General features: G+C 30.8%; 1 protein-coding gene across 1 annotated transcript; it reads right to left on the bottom strand.

Annotated features, from left to right (window-relative positions):
- Nucleotides 1-7,225: 7,225 nt before the first annotated feature.
- LOC122307379 (probable polyol transporter 6) lies at nt 7,226-9,556 on the bottom strand. The gene is made up of 2 exons (XM_043120249.1): nt 9,125-9,556; nt 7,226-8,855 (listed from the first exon to the last, which is right to left on the bottom strand). The coding sequence occupies exons 1-2, from the start codon at nt 9,234-9,236 to the stop codon at nt 7,453-7,455; spliced, it is 1,515 nt and encodes a 504-aa protein (XP_042976183.1). The 5' UTR covers nt 9,237-9,556; the 3' UTR covers nt 7,226-7,452.
- Nucleotides 9,557-19,146: the final 9,590 nt, after the last annotated feature.

Below are 19,146 nucleotides of genomic sequence, written 5' to 3'. Positions count from 1 at the left end.
ACCAAGTTCATCATCGAAGACAGGATCAAAACCGAAAATAAAAAAAAAAAAAAAAGTAAATGTTAGACTAACATGAAGATACACCACCAAAAATTAAAATAAAACCGCAAACACCACACAGACAAAATCAAATGTATATATTTATGTTCAAGAAAACAAAGTGCATCATCAACCACGGCACCACAAAAAGAAAAAAACAAACAGATGCTACCCTTAAATCAAGAGTAAAATTGCCACCCATAGAAAACAACCGCAACAAAAAAAAAAAAAAAAATCCAAACTTTAAACGAACATAAAAATGTACCGCTAAAAACTCAAAGTTCCATACCAATCTCTAGGAAAAGAAACCGAAAGATTAATTAAAACATCACAAAACAGAAGAATCGAACCAGACCTAATTCTTTTTTAATTAACCAAAAAAATGCAAATTTTAAACTAACATCAACATGCACGGCCAAAAATTAAAACTTCAATCACACTTCAATCACAATGCCAAAAAATAAGAATGGAAAGACCCACAAAAAAGCCACAAAACAGAATGTCGAGAACCAAAGCTTCTACCTTTTTGAATCCTCCCGAAAAAATGAAAACTTTAATCTAACATCAAAATACACCACCAAAAAGTATTATTCCATTTGGGTCTGTTGGTTTGGGAGGTTTCGGACAATACAACTGAAAAGATCCAAAAAAATACAAAACAAAACATAAAAAAATATAAACTTTAAACCAACATCAACATGTACCATCAAAAAATAAAACTTCAATCACAACCCCAAAAAACACAAATGGAAAGATCCATAAAACTCACAAAATAGAATGTCGAGAACCAAAGATTCTTCCTTTTCGAAATCTCCCAAATAATTGAAATTTTAAACCAACATCAAAATGGACCACCAAAAAGTAAAAGTTTCATGGTAATGTGAACCAAAGTGACTTCCTTTTCGAAGCCTTCCAAACCAACAAACCGAAACGAAAAAAACCATAGTTCCACACCTTCAAACACTTCCAAAACGATAAAAAAAAATCTACAACCTTCAACCTACAACAACCCCAAATAATACAAATGAAAAGATCCAAAAAAACTCACAAAAGTCAACGTAATGAAGAACGTAAAAAACACAAACTTTAAACCAACAAAGATTCTTCTTTTTCGAAATCTCCCAAAAAATCCAAACTTTAAACCAACATCAAAATCCACCACAAAAAATTAAAACTTTCATACCTTTAAACACTTCCAAAACGGCAAAAAAAGCTACAACCTTCAACAACCCTAAAGAACACAAATAAAGTAAAAATCCAGAGCCAATACCCGAAGAAACATACAAAGAGCAGTAAATAGAAAAGAAAAACCCGAAAACCCACAAAATCAAAGAAAAAAGATCGAAAAATGGAAGACAGAGCGAGAACGAAAGAGAGAAGCCGAAAATCTACACCAACCGACAGACAGCATGAGAGAGAACGGACGGAAAAAATGAAAAGGAAACCTAAAAGCCAAACAAATGAAAAGGGAACCTAAAAGCCAAAATATCTTATCCGCAAAATGACCAATAAGAGCCCAACCACACCGACAAAAACAAATAGAAAATAAAGGATAAAAAAGACAAATGCTATAAAATACAAAAAGTAAAAACGGGGGAAAAAAAAAACTGTTCCTAACACTGTAGCTCACCGATTGCCTCTTATATAATTATTGTAGATATATTTATAAAATTTCAAATTTTTCATTTTACAAAATTTATTTTTATAAGATTAGAGTTAGGTATCGAGCATTTATTATATTTATATTTAATTTGTGGTTTGTTATAAAACTAATGAAAAAAGAGACACTACAAGGAATTTGACTTCTGATATGGGGTATTTGAAGCGCTATTTTGAACTTTTGCAATAATTAAAATCGTTGAAATTGCTCAAAAGCAGTGATCCTAATACGAATTTCATAACCCATTTCCAACGTGTTGCAATATAATTTGCAACGAAAATATATCGCTGCAATTGATATCAATTGTAACTTTTTTTGATATCATTGCAATTGATCAAAAAAGAAAGGATTATAGTGTCGAACGTGCAAAGAACTAAAAAACGCTGCAATTGAGATATTGCAGCGTTTTTATGTATCATTTGCAACGTTTTTTAGCGATGCAAAAGGCCAAATTTCTTGTAGTGAGAGAGCAAGAGAGAGAGAGAGAGAGAGAGATCTTGAATGTGAGAGAGAGGCACTTCTTATTCCATATTGAAAACCTTGAATGATACCCATATATATATAGGAGTATAAAGGCAGTCTTGGCCATCATAATTGACGGCTAAGGACGGTCAATTATGATGACTATGGACGGTCAATTATGACGACTACGGGCCATCATAATTGACGGCTAAGTACGGTCAATTATGACGGCTAAAGGTGGTCATACAGATCGGTTTATAACACTCCCCCTTTGGATGACCACATATAAAAAATATGTCTCGTTAAAACTTTGCCAAGAAAAAATCAATGGTAGAGGAAAAAAAGTACAGTATTCATGTGTACCGCCAAACGCTTTAGAGTTGCCTCATTAAAACATTGCAAAAGAAAACCCAATGGGAAAAGGAAAAAGAATACAATCAGCACAAGTCTTCAAGACATTACTTCCCCTGAAAAGTGCATTATGATAGGTTTTGAAGTCTTCGCATTTCAATGTTCTGCACAATCTTCTTAAATGTTGCAGTTGGTAATACCTTAGTGAATAAATCTGCCAAATTATCACTTGATCGTATTTGCTTGACATCAATTTCACATTTCTTCTCATGAATTGCAATTATCTCTCTGTGTGGATCTAAAAGATAACCTGCATCTGTATATCCAACTAATTGTAAACTTGATCCATGTTGATAAAATAATCACATATCAATCGTATCTCGAAGGTAACAAATGATATGTTTAATACCATTCCAAGGTCTTTGAGTTAGTGCAGAACTATATCTTGCAAGTAAATTAACTGAAAATGCAATATCAGACCGAGTGCAATTTGCAAGATATATCAAGGCGCCAATTGCACTGAGATAAGATACTTCAGGACCAAGAATTTCTTTATCGTCTTCACAATGACGAAATGTGTCTTTCTGCACATCAAGTGATCAAACAACCATTGGAGTACTTAGAGATGAGCTTTGTTCATATAAAAGTTTTTCAAGACTTTATAGTGAAAGGTCTTTGGTTGATACATTTTAATATTGTGTACAAACTCTTTAAATAAAGCAGTTGGTAATGTTTTGCTAAACAAATTTGCCATGTTGATTCAAGATTATTTTAATATTAAATTCACTACTCTTCTAGAGTTTTGCTCTTCTGAAGTTCTTGTAAATAACATAACTAGTAGAGAAGTAATCAAAATTAAGCCGTCAACCTCCATATTCAACAAAAACGGGGGCCACCTTTTTAGACCAGACAAGCACCGTAAGATTTTATGCCTTTTCTATAACTGTCAGGCGTCGCAGGGTTATAATGTTACATCTCTTGTCTCTTGTAGAGAGATACTTCATGAGAGATGATGTGAAGTAATAGATATGCTTTGTACTTCCTTTTACTCACTTGAGGATGTTGCTCTTATGATAGAAGCATAGATTCATTTTTCTGGAAGGATTTATTTTGATGTCATTTCAGAATCAAGATTTTTTAGTGCTCAATATTTTGCCTCTATTATGATCATGTTTCGGAGGTTATTAGCTAAATTGAATGAAGTCAACCAACTCAATAATTAAAAATCTTAATTGCGTTAGAAGCTCTATGCGAAGAGTCGTAAGCACAAGAAACTGAATGAGGAGAATAAGGCACTAAAACAATATGCCCATGATCTTCAGGTTCAGCAATAACGAATATTTGAAGAAGTCAAAATACTTAGAGAATAAAGACAAGCTGCATTTAATCTCGTCGTGGATATCTGAAAAAGCCCAATTTCAAAGAGAGTAGGGGCAAATTGCTTTTAATTTCACGGCCTATTAAATAACTGTAGGATATCTATGTTTAGCGTATCCTCTATCAATATATATAATTTTGTCTTACTTTCATAAATTTCTCTATAAAAAAAATATTCAACTCATCTTCATTCGCATCTCATTTTCTTCACTCCTCTATAATTAGTATGCATTCTTACTCTGCAATCTCTTTCTGCATTCTTACTCTACAATGGCCTAGCAATCTTCTCGTGACCAATATATGAGGTATTCTACACCTCGTTCACTAGTTATTTCTGTTTCTACCGTAGATGTTATAATACAATACAATAATGATCTGACTAATAAGTCAAATGATGATATTATTTACGAGCTTTTGAGTCTTGGTACCCGATACTCATAAACCATTGTCGCATTTTCTCAGCGACTATAATCCAAAACTTGTGAGGTTGACAAACTCAATGAGAAAATTTCTATCCTTCAACGACATCTTCTGGAGTCCAACATAAAGATAGGAGCAATAAACTAAGAGAATATAAATTTAAAATCCTTGCTTGACTCTTCTTTTCGATTACCTACTCCTTTTAATAGAGATGCCATGCAAATTTTTGAAGATCAAAATCGTTTAAAGAATGAGGCGAAGATCCTCACATTTTTGTAATTTTGTTTCGAGATAATAAAATAACATTTCACAAATATTCATATTGTGTTTCTATCTTCTGGTAAATGTTCTGTGTGCTCCATTTTATTTCTTCTTTAATAATGCACATTTCTTACAAAACTGTAATATGAATCTAAAATACTAATTGCATTTAAGAGATGATATTTCAGAACTAATAATTTCATTCATCTCCCCCTTGAAGCCGAAAGGGTTTCAAATTTATATTTCAAATATGTGCAATTTTCATAAGCTCTTCTGGAGCCTCAATGACATTTAAATCATCTATATAAACTGCAATAAAAGCTAATTTAGATACTGCAAAATATATGGAAAATAGCTTGTTCCACATGTGTTTAGATTGTTTTAGATTATATAAGGATTTTTGAAACTTGATAGAATAAATACTTTAGGACTATATGCTTCATGCATTTCATATCTAGTGATCCATATAAATATGCAGTTAATCATGCATACCCAAACTCTCGATAACTATCAAGCTAATAAAAACCTCAATATAATTTATTAACTTCAAAATGATATCAATATTATTTCTGCGAATAACCGACTCGTGATTTATTTATCACATTTTCATTTTCTTTATACAAATATCTACTGATATTTAACAAATATCACATCTTAGGTATTTGGACTACAATTCCATATGTATCACATTTTACTAGTGATATCTATTCTGCAAGAATTGTTTCTTTCAATTTTAGCCAATATTTTTACGTCGATATTCTTCGACGGTTCTTGGCTCACTTTCTTTATTATTTATAGTAATGTCAAGTGTCATCTTATATGAAAATATATTATCGACAACAGTTTTATTTCTATTTACAATTTTTTTAATACTCATGAAATGTATCGAGATCTCGTTATTTTCAGGTACCTGTCCCTCTTCAAGGGAAGATATTTCATGAAAAATCTCTTCAGGAGGATTATACTCTTCAAGAGTTTTTATTATGAGACAATTTTATATAGAAAGTTTGGATGGATCTTATTGCTTGTTTTGTGAGTACGACCTCTTTAGGAGTACCAATTTCTTTTTTTTTGTGCTTTTCTCTTTTAAAATGCTTTATCTTTTGTATCGATAGATTTCACACGCTTTTAGACATTTCTTATGTTCATTAGACTGCTAAATTTCTTAATTGTCCTACGAAGACTTCAATCATCGCTGGGATTTTAGCAGCTAGAATATGAGACTTTTTTATCTTATTGTATCCATAAATGAATTATCATCTGAACTTCTAATTCACATATGATAATCAAGATAACGTCGAATTATTTCATTTTATTTGCTTCTAGCAAATTTTTCTTTCCGCTCATGCTGGGAATACTTTATAGTAAAAAAATCTTCTGGTTCTTTTATAGACGTCTATATGAAAATTATTCGACTTATCGTAATTGATTTCAGATGATCAAGTTAATCGTGAAAAACATACAAATATTTTGAAATCATATCACTTTTGATGCATCATAATATTTGATTCAATAGTTGTATATCATCTCAAAGAGAAAGCTGATAATTTTTCCAATACGAGGTTCTAGCCCTAAATCATAGAAGTACTATAAAGATATTCATTACCACGTCCAAGCTCTTAGTTTCTTTGAAAAAAATGCACCATTTTCTTTTGAGAATGATATAAATCCAATACCATTCACTTCAGGGAATGATATGAAACTAATAGGACGTAACTAATAATTTCTTAACAAAAGTTCATTATTTTGCTTAAATACTAGAAGACTAGATATAAATTTAGAATATATTGTAAACTTTTACACTCGATATTGCTACTTCAAGAGCACATTCGAAACATTCATTTTAAACATATATTATTTAGTGACTTTTCTCTACACAATTTCAATTATGCAACTTCAGGTGCATTAATCATAATGAGTTTTTGGTACACGTATCACTCATTTAAACTATCTCACGGAATTAATAGATCTTTTATTATGAGATACTCAATAAAATTATTAGTTTAGAGCAATCTTTCAGAGATGCTCAATTTCTATTCCAAGATGAATCTTAATATGAGATATTCAATAAAATTATTGGTTTAGTGCGATCATTCAGGGATGCTCAATTTCTATTTCAAGATGAATCTTATCATCAATAATTTATAATAAGTATAAAAAATAAATAGAACTTGTATATAAATTATGTAAATAAATATAGAATTTTATTAAGTAATAATAAGGAATATAATCTTTAATACTCACCTTGGGGATTACAAATAATATATTGAAAAACTTACTTGAAATAGAAGACCACTAACTTCATAATCAACAGAAGCTCGTGTTGATAACGTGTTATAAAACTAATGAAAAAATAGAAAGAGAGAGAGAGAGAGAGAGAGAGAGAGAGAGAGAGAGAGAGATCTTGAAAGTGAGAGAGCGGTGCTTCTTATTCTATATTGAAAATCTTGAATAATACCCATATATATAACAGTATAAAGGCGGTCTTGGCCGTCATAATTGACGGCTAAGAACGGTTAATTATGATGATTAAAGGTGGTGATATAAGTCAGTTCATAACATGAACGTTGTATTTTTGTTGGTTGTTTCGTCTAAATTGATGGGTTTTTGAAGTGGAAGAATGCAATATATATTGAGGAAAAAGTAGTCACATCCTTCCAAAAAAAACGATACCGTAAATTAAACACAAATAACATGAGCTAGCTGCACTTCAGATCAATATACTAGTGATCAACGTAGATGAAACCACACACGTGTATATATATGTACATGTTGCCCTTGGGGTTGTGCACATGCAAACGTACAGTACTAGTGTCGTTGATCAGGTCTCACGAAGCAGTCCGATGATGATATTCCCCATATTAAATGGGTGGGTGCAATTTCTATGGGTACTGGACGTTGCTTCTGGGCTGCTGAGTAGCTTCTAGACCTAGATCTCTCTCCTTTTTCCCAAACAATGCCTCAACCTCTTCCAAAGACTTCCCTTTGGTCTCTGGCATACAGAAATAGATAAACACCAAAGAACACACACCAAGACCAGCAAACATAAAGAAAGCTCCACCGATTGACATGGCTTTGTAGATTGGAATGAAACTCATTGAAACTGTGGCGTTCATGACCCGATTCACAGCCACGCCAATTCCAACTCCAAGCGCCCTCACTCTCAGAGGGAATATCTCAGAGAGATAGACCCATGCAATCGGTCCCATCCCCATTGAAAAGAATGCCACAAATGTATAGACTGCACAAATGCTTAGGATCAGCGCCCACATCAGTTTCTCTTCAGAGTGCCCAGCCATGGTGAGCGCAAACCCTAATATTGTTAGGGCTGCAACCATGCCCGTTGTGCTTATCAGCAAGAGTACCCTTCTCCCAACTTTGTCGAGCAGAAACGTGGCTATAAATATGAACAAAGTCTTTGTTAATCCTACCCCAACTGTGGCAAGCAAGAGCTTTCTCTTGTCAACAACTCCAGCTGCCTTGAAGATTCTTGGACTGTATAACACAACTGCCTCAATGCCTGTTGCATGATCGAAGAAATGAAGTCCGATTGCTACAAATAAGATCTTGCGGACAGAAGGGGTAGGCCTTAAAAGCAGTTCTTTCCAAGCCCCGTGGCCCTTAGAAGATTTGGAAACCTTGACAATACTGTCCGTGCAGTTTTCATCGACCCCAGCTGCCAGTTTTATGTCTCGGAACCTTCTTTCTGCATCATCTTTATCGTTGGATATTTTCAGCAGCACGCTCTTGGCTTCTCCAAAACGACCTTGCATGGCAAGCCACCTTGGTGACTCTGGCATGTATAAGATGCCGAAAACCAAGGCAAGAGAAGGGATTGCCGCAACTCCAAGCATCATCCTCCATCCAAGTTTCAAAGTCAATTTAGAGAAGAGGTAATTTGAAACATAGCCAATTAAGATGCCAGAGCTGATGGCAATGTCCGGTAGCGATGTCAGAAAGCCTCGGGACGATGGAGGGGAAATCTCCGCAGTGTAAACCGGTGCAATCATGAGGGCAAAGCCCACTCCAATACCGGCGATACACCTTCCGGACAGTAGTACTCCATAGCTCGGGCCATATCCCATTAGAACTGAGCCGCTCAAGAAAATAATGGAGGCCAAAACAATTGTGTAACGACGACCAATGTAATCTGAAACTCTCCCTGCTATAAGGGAACCCACCAAGGCGCATAGGTTAAGGATTCCGGCGAGGACTGATACTTGCGTGTCATTGATCTCGAGATCATCTTCGATGAATATCAAGGCCCCACTCATAACACCAGTGTCTGGAGAAGGACAAGAACATATTATATATTAATTATATATAAAAAGTCTATAAATAATTAAGATCTTGGATGAACAAGAATCGAATAGAGAAAACATGATTGTATATGTTGCACGATCAAGTTGTAACTTTTGTTACTGTATGAAGTCGACGATGAAAATCGATTAGATATCTTAGTTAAGAAAAGATATAAATATAGTTATGGTTCAGCCATCAGAGAGGGATTCCCACGCACAGAGAGAGAGAGAGAGAGAGAGAGAGAGAACTCACCATAGCCAAATATGATGGTGATCATGGAGATAACTAAAGTGCAGCCAAGGGCATATTTGTTCAACGGCGCCCGTTTATCCAACATCTGGCCTCCCTCCATCATCTCCCCCATGGTTGAAGTTGGCCGTAATCCGAGAGATATTAGGCAACAGGGGTAATTTGGGTAAACAGGGAGAGAGGGAGAGAGACAGAATAGTGAAAGGGTTGAGACTTGAGACGGTTGCCTTTCCTACAAAGTCTTTGAACTTGGATGGAAGGCAATCAAGATCAGATCGCTATATATAAGAATATATAAGATTTGAAGATGGAAATGTACAGGTTGATTTGGGTAGTTTTTCTATGGCTCTCATTGCTCGTAGCTGTCTTGTGCCCGAATTATGGATAATTGGCTTGTGTACGTTCATTTTCTATTTTTACAAGGTAGCAATATACCTGCTGGTGCTTCATGCGAAAAGTTGTACCGAACGTTCAATCTTATGATCTACTCTTGTAATGCTCAACTCTTGCTTGACTAGCTACAGCTGGCTGCTAAGTATTGATTGGCTCAAAAATAGTTTTATATACATATGTTGACTAGGTTTACAAAAAGCCAGCATGTGCGCTGAATCTACAAGAAGTTGGTCTAAACTTATCCGACAGCTTGCACTGGCTATTCTACTACTGCCTTATCACTTCAAATAGAGAAATAATCTACTCACAAAATAATTATATAAAAATAATTTTAATATAGTTTAATTTATTTTATTAAATTATAAAATTATTTTTATTATAAAATAAAATAATTTAATAAATTATATTAAATCATATTAATTTTTATATAATCTTTATATGGCTGGATCACCCCTCCTTAAAATAAGTTCAACGGAAGGGAGAGAAAGTTCAAGCTAGCAGTCGGCAGACGTTCTGATGTTATCTAATTGAATAATAATTTTCTAGTCAGATACATTTTCAAATTCCTTTGAAAAAAAAATAGTTATAAATTCGTTTGGACGTGATATATATCCATGCACACCGATTGATCATTTTTAACGCTAGATAGCTTAATAATTAATTGAGTAATTAATTAAGAAAATGAGAATATATATCCGCATATATATAATATTATTAATTTGTGTTTGGATATATAATATGATTAATTAATGATGGGGCCGGGTACGTACTCGACAAGTGGCGTTGGGGGAAATTAGTCTTGCACGCGTTGACAATTAAGTGTCGTCACGATCAACGACAAATTAAGGGATATGACTTTGATTTGAGGAATACTATATACCATATAAAAATTTTATTTTTATTATATTATATAAAATATGTTATATTTATTATTATTAAATAATAAAAAATTTATTAAATAAAAAATTATTTAATTATTATAAAATCTTATATAATGAGATAAAAATAAGATAAAAATGTGATATATAGAATTTTTTTTAATTTCTACCCACAAAAACAGCATTAATAATATAAAACAATAAAAAATCTATATAACGTCTTATTATTTATACAACTTCTACACATTATATTTTTTTAATTTTTATTATTTTTTATCAAATATTTAATATATAAATAATGAATAGAAGAATTAAATTAATTTAAGAATAATAAACTTAAAAAAAATTTTAAAAATTAAAAAAATTAAAAAAATTAAAAAAAAATAATGTATAGAAATTGAGAGGTTGTTTAGCATTAAAGACGAGCATGCGGGCTCGGGCAACTGCTTGGCATATCGTAGTTGATGAATTTTGATTTTTTAATTTATTTTATAATAATTTTTTAAAAGTACTCTTAGTTAATAAAAAGAAATTAAAAAATATATAATTTTATTAATAATTATTTTCTTAATACTAAATAAAAAAATTTAAAATTAAAAAATTTAAGCGATAATTTAAAGGTTAAGTAGAATTTTTCTTTAAGTAAAAGTTGGGTAAAAAAGATATTTTAAATTTAAAAAAAAATGAGAAAGTACTTTTCATTCTGACACTCAGCACGTGAAAGGCTTTCGTATTTATCCTTATCTTGGCCGTTCATTAGCATTATTAGTCAATGATATGGATTGAATACGAAGATAGCTCGGAAAATGATTTGTATAATTATCGAGAGAATCGACAAATCTCACTGTTTTTAAACAACCTCTAATTTGATATCTCATTACGATAATTAATAAGAATAGATGACATATAAGAGAACGGGTGGAACACTAGCATACACTAATTGCAATGACGTAGATATTGAACTTTCATAAAGAAAAAATCACTAAAAATGGACTTTTTTTTTTTTTTTTGAGAAATGCTAAATTCTCGCTGGAGCTATCACTCTCAGTGTTTTTTTTTAATGATTAAGAAATTTTTTTTATTATTATTATGAATTTTTTTATTTTATTTAAAATTTTTAAAAATATTAAAAAATAATTTCAAAAAAACTTTAAACCTATCGAAAACTCTAAGCGAATCACAAGTGGCTCTAGAAGGGTCATTTTCCTTTACAAAGGATATTTTCTTTGAGTTCATATTGGACCATTTATTTGTCCTCATTTACACAATTACATTTTTATCCTCTAATCGTTGAGTTCATGTTGAAAACTACTATTTTGTCCTCATTTGCACAAATACAATTACATTTTTATTCTATTTTCTTTGAGCTCACGTTACACAATTATGGTTTTGCCCTTATTGAAATACCAGCTATTTTGTCAAAGATTATAGCGTCGACCACTAGCATGCACTAATTGCAGTGACGTAGAGATTGGACTTTCGTAAGGAAAAAGTCACTCAAAACGGAATATTTTTCTTTGGAAAAGATTATTTTCTACAGTTATGTTTTTGTCCTCATTTGCATAATTACATTTTATCCTCTGATCGTCGAGTTCACATCGAACACGAACATTGATAAGAAGTCTGCCTCGAACAGGGAGAACCATCTAAGAAAATATCATGATAATTCAAAAAGTTCTCTATTTTTTTAAAAGGTAAAAAGAGAAACGATGTATTATGGCCGTCAAAATTGATATAAAAGAGACTTTTGATAGGAAATTCATGAAATTTTAGTCGGGTTTTCTTACGAAAAATATCGTAATCTTGTCTCAAAATTTTGAAAGTCGATATGCAAACCTAAGTAGGTGGCCTTGGTATTAGACAGGTCTCTTAATTCAACAAAGTATTCCTCTACAAAATTAGATGGCAAATCACTCTGAAAACAGTTCAAATTGAATCAATATTCTCACTAGAGAGTATTTAAAGAATACTTCCTTCCTCAATGCCATTAAAAAGCCTATTGACTCTAGACCTGGAAAGGAATTCTCAGTCAATAGACATGCTGCAAGTAAGTATTTGTCATCAAATTAATAACGGAGTGAAAACAATAGTCTGGATTGATCACAAGATTCCAACCTCTCCTCCCTTAACCCCAACTCCAAAGGATAGCTCAATCCAAATTGATCCCAACATGAAAGTCTCTAAGCTAATGATGGAAAATCCAATAAGTTGGAATACAATTATTATTCAAACCCTTTTCCACAAATCTTTAGTTGATGAAATTCTAAAAATACCTTTAGCTTAGGACAACTACCAAAATAGGGAGGATAAGCTTATTTGGATCCACCATTCCTCAAAAAAGTTTAGTATAAAATCTGCTTATGCAGCCATAGTGAGGACTCAAAGCAATTTTGATAATCAAAGCTCACACCAAACAAACATTTGGAGGAATATTTGGAAGCTCAAGGTTCAGGACAAACTCAAATTCCTTTGTTGGAAGATTCTCTGTAATATCATTCCCACTCGTGTCCTTCTTTGTAAACTCGTTCCAATGAACCAAGAGGACCTTCACTGTCCTATCTACAACTTAGGAGAAGAAAGTATCCCTCATCTTTTTCTAACTTGCACTTTCACCAGAATACTTTGGAGGAATTCTATCTGGCCTATAAACATTTCTGCCTTTGAAAATCACAGCCTAGACCACTGGATTCGATGCATCATTGATCCCATAGGACAGTGAAAAACCTCCTCAAGATGAGCACCATTTTCAGATCTTTGCCTTAATTGTAATTGATAGTATTTGGTACCTAAGAAATAAAGTTGTCCATGATGGGTTTAAGCATAATATACATACATTTGTGTCATCCACATTAAAAATACACAAAAAACATTGTGATGTGTGGGAAAATAAATTGATTAACTCAAGCCATGAATGGAAAGCCATCCCTCAAGATCACTGCTTCTTAACTCTAGATGTAGCCGATAGAGATCATGGTAGTACCGTTGCTGCAATCTGCATAAATGCAGCAGGTACTCCTATCTTTATAATAATTGACTGCATCCGGACCTCCAATTCCAACCAAGGTGAAGCTGCAACATTACTTCTAGGAATCCAAGAAGCTAAAGACAAAGGGCTTACAAAACTTGTAATTGCTGGAGACTCCTAAAATACACTACAGGCAGTAAAGGATCCAAGCATCAATCCAGACTGGTTAACTCAACCAATCATCCAAGATATCATGCTTGCTTTAAAGTCCTTTTAAAATTGGGAAATAAGGAAAATATATCGAGATACAAATCGATGTGTGCATTCTATTGCGCAGTGAACAACAACCAACAAAATGTTTGGAAACATATCCCTTTTCTCTATTCCACCATCTTTACTTAATTTTCATAATAGGAAAGATCTCCCTGGTTATGTACATAACTGCTGCTGAACAGCTTTTCTACTTTATGCCTTAATATATAATATGCTTGCTTTGTTTGAATATATATATATATATATACTGGTTATGTACATAACTGCTGCTGAACAGCTTTTCTACTTTATGCCTTAATATATAATATGCTTGCTTTGTTTGAATATATATATATATTGTACCCATTTACACAAATACAATTATATTTTTGTTCTATTTTCTTTGAGTTTACATTACACGATTATGGTTTTGCCCTTATTTGCGCAATTACCTTTTTTTTTCCCTCTAATTCATCATTAAAAATTCAATTAAGTTTTCTATTATTCTAATATTACTTCATCATGAACAATAGATTTTATTTAAGTCCCATTTAAATTAAAAGTTAATCTCAACTCATCTTATCTAATTATTATAATTTTTTCAAATTCTCATATAAAATTTAATAAATAATTTAATTTTTTTAAATTTTAAAACAATAATAATATTAAAAAATAATATTCTAACAATATTTTATTCAACTTTCAACTCATCTCATCTCATCTCAGCTCACTATCCAAATCTCACCTTAAGTTCTCGCTATTCCCATTTACACAATTATGTTTTTGCCCTTGTTTGTGCAATTACATTTTTGTCCTCAAACTCATCATTAAAATTATCTATTATTATGATATTAATTATAATAAAATAATAATAATAATAATAATGTGCTTAAAAATAATCTAAATTGAAGATTTTAGTTTATTGAAATTTTGTGGAACAAATTAACAATTAGTTTTTTTTTTAATATTTCCTCTTGGATTTAAAAATAATATTATTTTTCATATATAACAATGGGAGTACTAAATCAAGCAGAATTTGAAAATGATCAACAAAAAATATCTAATTTACCTTCTCTTTTCTTTCAAAAATTACGAGGTCGTGCTCAAAGAAATATTATACTAGGGGTGGGTAGTGAGAGTCCACCTCCGTCCACTGCATGGTATGGGGATGAAAACCCTTGCCCCATATGGTGCGGGGAAGGGTCCATAACGCCCCGTACCATACGGGTATCAACCCTAGATTATACTTCCAATTCTCAAGAGCCAAGCACCCACACGAAATTTTGATTTTGATTCACACGAGACTAGTCGAACAAAATACCGTACATCGGTATCTTTTTCCTGAAAAGGGAAAACGCCAAATAAAGAATTGAAATTCACAAGGAAATTGACCAAAAAAAAAATCAATTCTAATTTGCAGATGGCTAGGATAAGGGAGCAATTGCAACAAGATTCAAAAAGGGATGGTGATTAGTACAAAGGGATGCTTAGGAAATGAGATGAGGTTAGATAAGCAATTTGTAAATATTAATGAAATTATTTGAGTTATTAAGGGAATGTTTAGAGAATGAGATGATATAAGATGAGAAATTTGTGACTATTAGTAAAATTATTTGAGTTATGATGAGATTTTAGAAAATGAGAAATAAAAAGTTGAATAAAAATATTATAAAATTAAAATATTTTTAAAATATAATTTTTATATTGGGAATTGAAAGGGTTGAATTATTATTATTATTTTTTTATTAGAAAGTTTAGAAAAGTTGTAACGATTAGATAATGATTAAATGAAAATATTAAAATTTTGAAATTAAAAAGTATATATTTAAGTGATGTTTGGATGGTGAGATGAAATGAAACCATCTCAACGTTCAAACAACTATTAAGAGAAATTCTACATAAATGTTTTACACCACACACATTCAGTTAATCAACACATGATTTGTCATTTTTGTCATTCTATCTTAATACTTAAATATATGTGTGTGTTTAAATATAATGATAAAAATAATAAATCACATATTGGTTACATGGAGGTGTATGCAGGTATAAGGTTTCTTTTTAGTATTTCTCTTAGGGCTTGTTTGAGGTTGTGGTAGGAGTCTTAAAAAGTGATTAAATAGCTTTAAAAGCTTGTTAATAAAAAAAAAATTAAATTAAATTGTTTGGGTATTACATATTAAAGTACTTTTAATCTCAAATAAGTTAAAATGTATGTTTGAGAAAAAAAATCATTTTTATGCATTTCTTCAAACGTGTTTTTCTAGATAATGTAGCATGTAATTTGAATTTTAAAAATACTGTTAATGGAAGAAAATACTCATATAATTTTCAGATAATTATAAATTTCAAACTTTTGATCATAATTTTTAAAAATTTAAATAATCGTCATTTTTACATCAGAAATCAATTTTTTAATTTATTTTCAAATAAACGTAATGTTAAATACATGTTTGAGATTGCGGTAAAAAATATAATTTATAGTTAAAATTTATAACTTATAACTTAAAGATTAAGTTTTACTATTAAAAATTTATTGATTATTTAAAACACCTTCAAACTCATTACGCTTGTTAAAAGTCCAAATTTAAAAGATTGGTTGTACGCTGGATATGAAGCTTTATAATCGAAGAAAAAGCTAGGGCGCCATATAAGTAAATTAACCAGGTTTTAGGTAAGTCATTGTCGAGATTTTAACGGTGATTCCTTTTTCATGGGCCTTCCACTTGTCACTTTTCTCGTATAATTTCTCTATTTTGGATAGGAAGATAACAAGCAATCTGACCTGTGTAATCCGAATCCTCCGTCTAATATGCCAATTAATGGATTGGCCAGCATCATATTTTGACCAAAACCACAAGGACCAGCCATATCTTCGGACCTCATGAATTTCAGCAAAACTGAACAGCAGCACAGAATATATATGAAGTACTGCTTCGATCCCAGCTATGTTTATGCTGAGTAAAGAAATGATACTTGAGTTTTGTTAGATTTAAGTAAAATTGCTTATTAATATGTATATAAATATTAATTTTTTTATATTTAAAATTTAAATTAGTATTATTTTTAATAAAATTTATTTTTTGATCAATCACATTAGATTGGTGTACAAATTAATACATAATTATGCTTGTAATTATATTCTTTCATGATATTTATAGTCGTAGAGTACGTAAGCGTTACAACTTTCTTTTTAAAAAAATGAATAAATATGAGATCTACATAAAAAAATTAATTTTCTAAATTTCTGTTATATATAATTACTTTTTATATTCTTTGTGCACTATACTGATGTAATTTGCTAAATCGGTTATTTTATATTAAAAAAAAATTATACAACCAATCATATAGTGGAGTATACAAAAAGTATGCTAAAGTGACTACATATAGAATTTTTATATTTTTTAATAATAGATCTTACTTTTTTTTTTAAAAAAAAGTACATGATATTTATATAATATATGACTGTATTTAACATTACTCAAGATATATAATATTTTGATATAGATTATTTTTCGTATTATTATATTGGTCGCGTAAAATTAGCTTGAGTCCAAGGTGATCACGAGGCTTTTGAGTTAAAAATCTGAGGTTGTTTTTCAATAATTCCTAATAAATTGATCCAAAACATTATTACTATTTTTGTATGTTTGGTATTATTAATTAATTGTGAACACCACCTAAAATCTTAGTACTACTTGTTGCCATGCATGCAGTACTAGCCATATTATATTTAGAAATACAACATTAATTGGAGGGAGATTTCATGTATGTAGTAAGCCCAAAACTTTGTCAGAATTCTCTAATGATTAACGTCGTCGTCCAATGCAATAAAGAAATCATTCCGAGCACAGGGTCATTACAAATGGGATGGCCAGATACGTACGTTTCTTATGTGTGATATATATAGTATATAAGATACCAACATGTATCACGTCCATTAACTTAGGAAATGGACATCATGTGGCGATCATCGATTATTACACTAATAGGAATTATGAGTGCCTGGAAATAGGAACTCCAAACGGTGATTATAGAGCCACCCTGAAAATATACCCACCATTCGAAGTGTCTGGAAAATTTTATGAGCTGTGACGTACGGATACCCTTGAGACTTGAGGGCTGATTTCGTTGTCCTTGCTCAGCTCTTTATACGGACTTTGGAAAACGTTACTCAGCTTTTTCAATATTATCGTTCAAAATTACTATTTGAATATTTGAACATTTTAATTTTTTTTATTTATTTTACTTAAGAATTAAAAAAATAATTATTAATAAAATTTCATAGTTATTAAAAAATATTTCTTCATCTTCTTAATTCTCCTACATAATAAATGTAACATAACACAGAAAAGAGGAAACATTAAGAAATCCGAAATTTCTAATTAAGTGAAAAAGATAATATTAAATACATGACTTTTAGAATATGTAAGTCTTACTTACTCTTTTTAAAAAATAGTGAGACTTAATATTAAAAACTTAAAACGTGAGTTTTCTATATATGTAGATTTCAAATTTATTCAATTTTAAAAAGAAAATGGGTGAAATTTATATATTTTAAAACTGTAAAAATTATTTTTCTAGAAACAAATCTATGGCACTCCCTAACATGACAACGTCTAATCTGCTCACACCTCTGAGCTATGTGAGAAAATTACTGAGAGATTTTTCTAGGGTTGATAATCGACCAGTCTGGACTGGATAAACGGATTGGACCGACCATTTTTTGACTAGACCAGTCCGGTCCAATTTTCAAGAGACCGAAACCATTTGGTCCGGTCCCGATTCAGGGATTTTTCACCTCGAACCGGACTAAATGGAAATTAAAAAAAAATATAATTTATTATTTATATAATAGTTGTATATAATTAATTATATAATTATATATGGTATAAAAAAAATATTAATAGTCTAATATAGACTGTAGTTATACTTATACTGATATAGTTATACTAAATTAATATAACTAATACTAATATATAATTGTTGTGAAATTTACAGATGTATTTAAAGAAAATTACAAAAATACTCCAGTATAAGCCATATACTTCAACAATAGCTATATTAATAGTCTACAATTAATACTAATATACTATTATATAATTTATATAGTTATACTAATCACTATAATTAATACTATGTATAGCTATATAATATACTTATCACTATAATTAATATAATTTAATTATCACTATACTTATATTTAATTAATATAATTATCACTATACTATAATTTATATAGTTATACTAATCACTATAATTAATACTTATATAGTTATACTAAATCACTAATTCACTATGACTAATATTACTAATATATAGCTATATTAATGGTCTAATACTATTATAATTTATATAGTTATACTAATCTTAATAAGTTAATAAATAAATCACTAGAAATATAACTATATATATTTAGTATGAATGTATTATTATATTCTTTAATGTATAACTATAATATATAGTACTAGTATATATTAATATATTATAAGAGTTATAGTATAAATTATAATATACTAAATCACTATAACAGTATA

The sequence above is a fragment of the Carya illinoinensis genome, chromosome 1, assembly GCF_018687715.1.
Source record: "Carya illinoinensis cultivar Pawnee chromosome 1, C.illinoinensisPawnee_v1, whole genome shotgun sequence".
Taxonomy (NCBI): Eukaryota; Viridiplantae; Streptophyta; class Magnoliopsida; order Fagales; family Juglandaceae; genus Carya; species Carya illinoinensis.
This window is presented reverse-complemented; position numbering and strand designations above follow the sequence as displayed.

Coding starts and splice junctions, on each gene's coding strand:
- LOC122307379 (XM_043120249.1), bottom strand. CDS start 9,236: ATGGGGGAGATGATGGAGGGAGGCCAGATGTTGGATAAACGGGCGCCG. Junction 8,856..9,124: donor CACCATCATATTTGGCTATG/GTGAGTTCTCTC, acceptor GTCCTTCTCCAG/ACACTGGTGTTATGAGTGGG.